General features: G+C 32.5%; 1 protein-coding gene across 7 annotated transcripts in view; it reads right to left on the bottom strand.

Annotated features, from left to right (window-relative positions):
• LOC119839976 (cGMP-dependent protein kinase, isozyme 2 forms cD4/T1/T3A/T3B) overlaps positions 1-11,088 on the bottom strand; it is a 107,878-nt gene that overhangs the window by 18,176 nt on the left and 78,614 nt on the right. For 3 of the 7 annotated variants that reach the window (XM_038366453.1, XM_038366454.1, XM_038366455.1), the window contains exon 4: positions 4,283-4,502. In XM_038366453.1, the coding sequence (XP_038222381.1) occupies positions 4,283-4,502 (220 nt within the window). Of the gene's footprint in view, positions 1-4,282; positions 4,503-8,450; positions 10,298-11,088 lie in introns of all 7 variants that reach the window. The other 4 variants (XM_038366452.1, XM_038366450.1, XM_038366451.1 and 1 more) reach the window with 4 other exon arrangements.

Below are 11,088 nucleotides of genomic sequence, written 5' to 3'. Positions count from 1 at the left end.
TTTTAAGAGTCCGCGAATGTTCCAGGTGCCCATGCGATTTATTAAACGTGATTTAATTTTGTTGTGTACTTCTGCAGGTTTTCTCTTTCTTCAGGCATTGTTGTGTATTACTATAACTAGACAATGCAATTTGCACGTCGCAATAACATATTGTATATTAAGACATGACTGAAATACAAACACGGCACATTTATCATTTTCATTATTAATTTCACGCTCTCAGTTCTTTACGATTTGTGTTCGGAATATTTTTATTTCGCTTTCAGACAACCTAATTCATTTTATGGATATGTAGGCACTTGGCATCTCACCATTAGAAATAAAAATCTTTTTTTGTTACTACCCTCCCATAAAGAAAAGTATTTACTTGCAATGTATTCGAATCGGCCAAGAAGTAAGTTTCTATTCTATATATAAAAATAAACACATAAATAAATCAATTATCTCTTCCTTCTATGACTATACTAGTAAGTTAGTAACTTTATATTAGATTCTAATAATGGTGTTTGATGTATGACGAAGACTGTTCGCATCTATAATTTGCTGATGCATACAATATAACACATTGTTTAGCCTCGTTAGGCTTAATATCAGTAACTTATTAATTGAAATAACATCCTATTAAAATTCCAGCATCAATCACGTCGACCGCAATGCGGAAAATAAATATTTGCTAACTAAAATATAATAAATATTATCTTATAGCGCTAACTTGAGCTATTTAATTTGGCATCATAATAACAATATTTTCATCCGTCTATTTCACACAAATGACTAAGTCTACATGATTTCAGCCTCAAGAGTATGCTAATTCTTGAAAATATACTCTTCCGCTTGAATAATGACTAATATGTAAACAATAATGAATTATTGTTTAGAGATTAGTCACAATAAACGAGCACTATTCGACTTTGAAACGCAACGACATAACGTAAGAATTGAGATCTTCATTTCGAATAATTATAAGAGATAATAGTTATATGGAATAACTATCCTGTGACTCATGCTATGAAATATTTATAATGATAGACATTTGTAATTAATGTATCCAGGTTTTGTATTAAACAACGGTCAGTGAAAGGCTAACTGATCCAAATGGCATGAGTCCCAAACGTGACAAGTATTTCGCAAATTATCGCACGAGTCTTGGGCAACCGACTGTGACAAGTTTCAACAATGCCTTTGTTTTAAGTTGCTATAATATCTTACAAAAACTCGGAATCGAGTCCGATCGCTCACATGAATACAAACAGTTTACTTTCAATTGCAAGGTATTGCCCTGTTAATATGTTGGGGAAAGCCGCGCTGTATAAGATGCTTGAGATACCTACTACAGATTTCTTAGTGCTTTTTATTACACGCTTTTTATTAGCTTCACCTGTATGTTTGTTTGTATGTTTGTTTGTATGTTTGTTTGTATGTTTGTTTGTAACCGACTTCTTTGGGCGCGATTTTGACCCACTTTAAACGGCCAGATTTCGTTCAAACTTTGTAGATTTATTGAGGACCGATGACAATACACTAATTTGATAAAATTATTCCATTTTTCAATTTGCAAAATATGATTTTTGTTAAAGCGTGTTTTATAGTTTTTTTAAACTATTATTATATAAAATTCATTGCGATAGATATTAACTTCCGCAAGCTTCTTGTGGTAACTCATTTTGATCTGACGTTTTAATATGTTTATAAACCCCTATCCGCAAAATTCGATGACACAATTAATTGAATAAAATTGAACAAAATATATAATTATATTTACCGTGACAATCGCATTTTTTGTGGTATAAAAAGCGGTTAGTCACGAACAAATAGGTAAAATAAATGTATAAATAATTACACTGATGAAGCTATTACATGATTGGATTGGTAGCGGTATTTTTTTTCATAACGTTCTTGACTAATTAGTTATGTTAATATAGATAACAAAATATTAAATACAACAAAATTCTTCTTATCTCAAAAGCATTTCACTGATTTAGATATATTATACTTACTATACTATTTCATTGAAATTAAGGTTTAGTAAAGTTTAATACTGCGTACTACGTCATGCCGTCTACATAATATTTCCTCCAACATTTCGAGTTATAGCAAAGATTAAGTTATTAATCACAAAAGGATGGCCACACATTGTAATGGAACGCAAGCGCTATTAAGGTTTCGCAGAAGTACTGGCCATTCCGTAACGCGACACCCTAGGAACCACGTCAACTTTCTAGAAGAGCACACGCATTTTAATTGGCTTCATAATTGTAACGTTATGCATTGGGTTATATAAAACGGTATCATTGTAGGACATATCGTACATACTAATATTTAGGCAACTCACGGTCAAAACACATTTATAGAACCACAGATGTTAACTGTTTGTGATAACGTAATTAAGATATGTTTCACTAGTCATATTTTTAGAGCAGTTTGAAATGAAAACAATCTCTGTTTACGTTAAGTCCAACTAAATTCATTCAAATAAGGTGTTAGTTATTTTAAAACGAATTCCTTGGATTTCAACTAGGTTCATTCCATATACCAAACATGTTTCACGTTTTAAACGATTCGTACTGATCATTAACATTAAATAAATTCCGAAATATCAGAGCTATTTCCGCTTTTATTGTGAGACATGAAGACTATGCAAATAGCGGATACCGATGAAAGCAGAAGAATGGCCCATAGCACGCCCGTAGCATTTGCATAAATGTCTCGGGTCAATACCCCTATCACGAGCCTGGTGATGATATAGTACATGCGAGTACATATGAGTGTCTCAATCTTTGTTCTTTGGCCAAGGGAAATGGTCTCTTAAATAGATACAAAACTGCTATGGTAACAAACTTTAGTAACATGATTATTTATTTCTTCAATTCATCATATTATTTCAGATAGTAGAAGAATGAAGACTGGACATAATTATGACAAGAATAATCCGCTGATGACAACACCCGTTTTGAGAGTTTTTAGCAACGCTGAACTGCGCTGAGATTTTCATAATAAGGTTAAGAATGACTGCAAAAAAAATTACTGAAAATTCCAACTGTCTAACCACCACTATTACAGACAGATAGACAGATAGACAGGGAAGTCTTAGTAATAGGGTCCCGTACCCAAAAGGTACCCTACCTTTTGGGTACGAAACACTGTAAACACAGATATATAAAGCGTATGACGAATCGACACGTGCTAGCATAGAAAAATCGAAATAATATACGTTTCTAACTATACGCTAGAGTAATTGAAAATAATCTTCCAAACTAGATCGAAACTCATGTTTTATCAATTAACACAGGAACATATTGTTCCAAAGTCGCTTCTGAGGTTACTGGCCTCACGAATGTAAACAACCTCTCATTAAAAAGGGAATGGTAGAAACGCCAAAATAACTAATCTAAATAAAGCTCAACGAAGGAAATTATTATATCAAATATTTTCATGCATGTTCCAGATGAATTAACGCTACAGCAGTTTTGTATCCCTACAGAAATAAATTAAATTACAGAATCAAAATAAACGAGTGCTTATTAAAGAGTCTATTTAGATTAATAATTTTCAATAAAAATTATTAATTTTAAAAATAAATCCAACTTCTTAGCTAGCAATAGTCATATCCTGACGTTAATAGATGCTTGTAAGATACATTTCCGGTAAACTACTTTCGGAAGGGCTTTCAACTTCTTAGTCTATGACTCGAGATAGAAATCTGTATTAAAAATTAAATATTCACATTTTATATCCCAGCGTAAACTTAATTAGTTATGCCGAGATTATGTTTGGAAAGTAGAATAACTAAAACCAATTTTTCCTTCTTTAAATTCAAACTGTTTTAAAATATAAATAGAAGTATACAATAAAAGAAAACTATTTACGCTTATAATTCCTTAGCGTCAGTAGATCACTAAGATACGCGTGTCGAGATGACAGAAATCGTTCTTGGAATTATTTACTGTTGTTTGTCACGAAAGTAACATTTCATGTATCTATCAACGTGTGCTTATGAAATAAATCTTGCTTATTTTGTCCTTATTTTATCTATAAAAAATACAACCTAAGGTTATGGGTACATAATACGTTAATCTTATACCAATATTTGTGATCCTCCATGAAAGAACAACACGTAGCGAAACAAACTTAGTTCTCACGTATACATTTACATTAGAATTTTATTTAGTTGAGGTATATTGTATTGTTAAGATAAAAGCATTGAAAATGCGTTGCGTCATTTGAAAATGTGTTGTATAGCTATTGAAATATTTATGAGAATGGATGTATTAAATGAGCTTACCTCTTCAGGAAATCGGTGTATTCCGCTTGACGAATCAATCCAGTTCTCATCATAATGGTCTGGAAGCATTGTCGTTCGATGGCCCAGAGCCGGCAATCGGTAGCTGCCTTTATGGTGGCCGTCCGCTTACAATTATATAGGATAGCCAGCTCTCCAAACACCTTTCCTGGTGCCATGGTGCTGAGGTATTTGTTCTCTCTTGACACCTCCACTCTGCCCTCTGGAGACAAATTAGCATGTTTCATGTTAATGTACATCGATGAGATATTTTTGAACAAACATTTCAGAATATTATCTACGATAACCTTTCAGTATGTACTTTTATAAGTGCGCATGGATATGGCTGGATAGCCAAGTAACTTACTTTGCATGAGGTACGATTTAAGAAGCCAAATATTTATAAAATAGGATAATTACTCATATCTGGTTCCTAAATTACTTTTAGGTAATAAGATTTATCTTGATATCGTATCTACGATATATTCTCTCAGCGCTTTTCTACAAATCCTAGTTGATAGGCAGAGTGCCGTTTACACAAACATGCATGTAGGATAACTTGGTTGATTTTCGTTCAAGCCTGATAATTACATTCGCGTGACCATAAGTGTTAAACAAATCTGCCCAAGGATTACGAGAACAATTGCGAGGCGATTAAAAATGAAGATTTTCACAATCATGCCAATTTCCATTATGCAATAATGACATCACAAGATCCTGAATTTAATTAGTTGATATCTAATAGAAAAATCACAAGATTATATAATGTTATGGAAATGGTTAACATTTTGTTTGGAATAACGGAACTCGACGGAATTAACATGACACTTTCAAAACATACCGGTTTTCTATAAATGTTTTATTCAAGGATTTAGACGCCAATTTGATGTGAGTCACGCGGACGTGCTCCAACCACGTTCGAACTTAGACATTGCAAAAGTTTGTTTTCAATCGAATTGTAACCAGTTTTTGGATATAATTCGATTTATAATAAATGTTTTTACACATATTATGGGAAAAGTGTTTTGAGTTTGATTTGTTTTCTTTAAATCTATGATAAATCCCCTATGTACATATGCATGTACCTAAATAATGTAACCCACATACGTAATAGGTACATGGATACGTAATATTATCACAGCGGTATTATTCTCTACACGATTTTTCAGCTAATTTTATACATAATAAATAATAAATTAGATCATAACATAACACATAAAAAATGTAAATATTTTGGATTCTAAAAATAATAATCACCGAAATACTTCAAATACAATAAATACTATTTCAGTTATTTAAATTATGTTTAATTATTGATCGATTAATTGATGACAAACTTTTGCTAATTATTTTCAAAGTATTCACTTATAGCTATTGCTATTCGAAAGATATCACAATGATACCAATCGTGTCAACAACCATGTGAATGTTGAAATGAACGTGAGAAAATAATATTAAGTTTAACAAGTTTTTACTTTCCGCCACAATATATTGCAGAGTTTTTCAACGCTAACGCTAACAACATAATTTGAGAACAGTTTTTGTCAGTATGAACTAACCTTGGAAATATCTTATACCTTTAAACGAGCAATTCTTGTATATATATATATATATATATAATTGGAATCTCGGAATCGGCTTAAACGATTTTCATGAAATTTTGTATACAGGGGGTTTCGGGGGCGATAAATCGATCTAGCTAGGAATTTTTTTAGAAAATGTCATATTCGTGTTTTTATTTCCTGACATCTATTGGTGAATAATAATACTATTTTGCTTCGTAGATAGCTGGACAACTGAAATAACACATAGGCACTTTTTATACCGATATTCCTACGGGATACGGTTACGCAGCACGCTTACGCGGTTTCAACCGCGGGTCACAGCTAGTATTATAAAAACAAGATTCCAAGTCTAATAATAATTAATCATCACGTTTTGTATTTACCATCGATTTAAAAATCAGTGTCAAACTATAAGAAGTGCGTACAAAGTTTCCGAAATACCACTAATCCTACTAACTTACTATATATCCTACTAATATTATAAATGCGAATGTTTGTAAGGATGTTTGTGTGTGTTTGTTGCTCCTTCACGCAAAAACTACTCAACCGATTGCAATGAAATTTGGTACGTAGACAGCTGGACAACTGGAATAACATATAGGCAACTTTTTACCCCGATATTCCTACGGGACACGGACTTACGCGGGGCGGAGCTAGTATTGAATAGATAATATGACAGATATACAGGATATATTTATTAATGTAGATGAAAGCATATAACATCGATACATATCATGTACTTTCGTCAGAAACTTTACCAGTAAACAGGAGAGAGGAGAATATCCGTCATGCCTACCTCAGAAGATTATTGGCCATGAAATTTACGTTGACCTGGCTGGCCTGGCCTGGTTTGTGCAGTTTCAAAACTTCCCGAGAATACCAGGTTCTCACTCAAATTAGGGTTGTCAACTATATACATAATTATCAATTAATATATAACAAGAACAGACATTCTATAAAAATTGTTCTTTTGGGATTTTAAACGAAAAAAAGAATATTACGTATATACTTGACTTCGACTTTGAATGAAGTTGACACACGATATTAATATAATACACCTTGAAAATTAAGATCTATAAAATCGGTATTATATTTTCCTTTCTGATTCAAATTTTTCTTACTAAAACTTGACATTAAATGATTTACAATATATTCTTATAATGTAACTAAAAATTCAGTTAGAATATTTTAGTTACATAATACGATGGCAACCCTAACTCAAATCTACGTAGGCACTAACTTCAAAACAGGTTTTTTGGTTCTAGTCATAACTCATAAAGCTTATTATTAATTTAGCAACTTAGTCTTCAACGATTACATTTGATAAAATAAGTTATACAGCTCACAACTTAAATAAAGAAATTACAATTGCAGAACCCGATCAAACAATGAAATCATATTTTTTTGCTAAAGTTTATTAAAAAATTTAGATATTTTATTGAACGCCATTTCTTATATAAATTTGATATCCGGTATAAACATACCTCTCTTTATTAATGCATTTTACTAAATGATCAGTTATTATACAATTATCATAAGGAAAAAATGGTTAAAAGTAACTGAACATAATATGATTTACGAAATAATTTATTAACAATTAACTAAAGTATGGTATTTAATGTCGCAATTAATTAATTTAACAGTACTAACGTTATAGAATGTTGTTTTGCTATAACTGCTTAATTGATCAAATTATTCGGCATTAATTAATCATTGTAAATTAAAATATTCAAAGCCATTAAACCACAGCAAGAAAACATGAATTATTTGCTTCACGAATCTGTTTCAAGGCAATACGCGTTATATTACAGGTCGAAAGTTCAGGCTCATTCCATTTATATACTCTTTATTGTACGTGTAATAACGCTGATGTAAGAATCACAATATCATTGTTATTACCAAACTAAATATTCATTGTTATACATATATAAGATCCTAACATGACGTCGAAATTAAACTTTCATATAATTTTCGTAAAGAACGTAGCTTTATACATTCATAACATTTCGTACCTAAATTATCTTTATGATTAAAATCAAGAACTTTTTCTGCTTTCAAAATTACTGCCATTGAAAGTCGCTTTTCACTGTTCACTCAAAGTTTATAAATCAATTTGCCCAAGGCTATCAGAGAAACGAAAAAAAAACGTGTTTAAGATGAGTATTTAAATCAGTTAGTATCATCCTAGAAGTATTTCAATTGAACAGTTATTATTAATAATCTTTATGCGTGATTACAGACTTATGTAGGTCAGACCAATGTATGGGTTAATTGGTATGCCTGATGCGTTATATTTTGCAACTTCTTAACATCGAAGAACAAAGCGAAACTACGATTTCGTAAATATTACTTTGGTCTCATAAAAAGTGAGGTAGATGTTCCTTTTAAACTCTATTGTAAATATGATTAAACGTATCTGTTATCAAATATAGTAAACCATTACGTCGTAACATCACAAAGTTATTTATATAATAACCACAAGACCTCGAGAGATACATCCATCAAAATCAATCAACAAGCATACCTAATATAATATGATAAAGTATCTAGTGATCTTATAATTTATCTTAGACACATTCAAGTATGTACAGTATATTTTACTTTACCTGAATTTCCATTTCTGCTACCATCAACCGTTTGATCTTCTAGGCGGGTTACATCCAACAATATACCAGCATCCAAGGAAGACTCTGTGGCATTACTATCCCGCTGGCATAGATTTCCTGTCCTCCTCTTACGCGTTCCATACGTATGCACAGGCACAATTAGTTTTGGTCGGGGTATAGAAAAATCTGAGTCCGAACCGCTAGATGAACTTTTAGCACTATGCGGATAAGCACCGTTTTTATTTTTATCACTAACATGGTCTTCACTTTTAGTTTCTTTAGGCTGACCCAGCGATAAAATGTCATTGTACCTATCATATCTATCGTCACTTTTCACGCGCACTGTATTAAACGGTTTACCGTATTTATCCGGCTTATTTTGCCAACTGGCGTCGTTTTTAGTCCGATAGTCACTTTCTTTCCCCCATTTAACTGAGTTATAACCGTTACTGATGGGCGGTAGTGGCGGATTTTGACTTCCTTTACACATTTCGTACTGCATTAATGTCAGCTGTTCACTCGGAGAGAGGTTCCTTTTCGGTTGAGTGACGGTAACATTATTATTGTACCCACTGTCATCAAATTCCATTGTATCCAAGTATTGTTTTAAAGGAGCTCTGCTGTCACTTTTAACTCTTAAAGATTTTGAACGAAAATTAGATTTGGCATCGTCAAAACAACCGTTTCGTTCGATGTTTGTTTGCTTTATGTGTTGAGGAATTTGTTCGCATGTAGATCCATTCATATTATGACGCTTATATAAAGCGGATGCGGAAGCGTCAAGTTCTTTCTCTAGTTTAATTTTTCCGGACCGTGCTTTTATAGGCGCCAGATCTAAAGTTGCCATAGAATTTATAATTTGATACATATCGTTGCCGAAACCACTTGTAGAAGATTTGGATACTGTATCGTTGTAATGTTTGTCTTTTTTGGGTTCTTTTTGGATTTGTTTTATTTTATCACTATCCGTATCGTTATTTTGTTGACTGACTCTGGAGTAATAATCGTAGTAAGATTCAGAAGATGGATCGGGAGGAACTGGGCCTGGGTCTGGGTGAGGGTAATAACTTTTTTTTGAATCAACTTTTCTTTGTCGATGAGCATATTTAAGGGAATCTTTCCGCTGCGGGGGTACAGGCGGTTGTCGATCATTGCTACTAAAAGCATCAATATCCCACTCAGTGAAATTACGACGTTTCACTCTTCTTAATGTCGATGGTTTGTAACCGTTGGGCATATCTTTAAAACTGTAGCTATGTTTTAGTTTGTTTTGAATAAGTAGATTATTATTAGCCCTAGACTTTTCTTCTATATCTTGCTGATATTTAGCTAGTTGAGATATGTTATTATTATTATTAGGAACATTATGTGCATAACTATACTCAATATCGTCTGCTTCATACGTTCGGCCATTTTGGTTATCTTCTCGATCGACACTGTAACCCACATCTCGGCACGATTTGCTTCTTGATATTGAGTTAAATTTTGAACCATTTGATTGGTTGCTACTATTTGAGCTATAATTATTTAAGTTTTCTGCCCCGACCCAGTTAGCGGCGTAAACCAGGTCCATAGTTCTATCGTTTAAAGAAAGCCACGGGTCCTCCATGACCGCTTTTCCTGGATAATGCTTGATTTTCATGCTGCACAATATATCTTCTGCATACGAAGTTTATCACTGAGAACAGAATTTTCGAAAAACGGATGTCCAGATAGCCTTTGATGCTTCATTGTTCTTATCTTAATTATTTGTTTATATAAGGTATTTCCTTATGCATTATTCTTCAATTCCTTCTAAATGATTATAAAATCTTATTTTGAATCTATGGTAGGATGTCCCATTTATGCTACAATTTAAAAACCAAACAGTCATTTAATATAAAAAGGTCAAATGACTCATGAAGGCTCCGAGTATATTCAACGGTGACATAATTGTATATAACTCATTTTTGACAATGTACATGGAAATATACAACATAGAATATATTTGTAAATACAGATTCCAGTTTTTTTATTCTAAACAATTATCCTATAGATAAACCTATATATGTTAATTATCTATAACATGTACATCTATACGTTACTGTTTTAGTAGTGTGAATAAAGAGATTAATTACTACTACTTATAGTAATAATTGTATTGACGGATACACTGATTACTCCACAAGAGCGGACGCGTCACGGGATATGAGCATGGATTGCACAAGCCCAATACTTGTGAGCCCCGAGAAACCATCAAATGAATACAAACTGTATCTTCTTACGTAATAATTAGATAATGGGGCTAAGCGACTGAGCGCCGCTAACCGACCATACAGAAGCCAGTTTTTAACATTTATTGTTATTGCCTACATCACTTTCACTGGTGTTTGTAAATGTTTTACGAGATGAATATCTACGTCATGGCAAATAAGTGATGTAGAAAATTGTATGTGTTTCTAGTATCTCTAGCATGTTCTGTTTTATTTGAACCCTACATGAAACGTTCTAATAATACGATTTTCTCGGCAATATTTAAACGGAGTTTCTTTTTAAATGAAACGTATCTACTCACACTGCTTATATATACCTAACCTAACTTTACTGCAATCAAAATTCATGATTTAATATAAGTTACAGTAATGTAACGTTATGTTTA

This window comes from Zerene cesonia, chromosome 5, assembly GCF_012273895.1.
Source record: "Zerene cesonia ecotype Mississippi chromosome 5, Zerene_cesonia_1.1, whole genome shotgun sequence".
In the NCBI taxonomy this organism is placed as follows: domain Eukaryota; kingdom Metazoa; phylum Arthropoda; class Insecta; order Lepidoptera; family Pieridae; genus Zerene; species Zerene cesonia.
The sequence above is the reverse complement of the archived record's forward strand: the minus strand, read 5'-3'. Positions and strand labels throughout refer to the sequence as shown.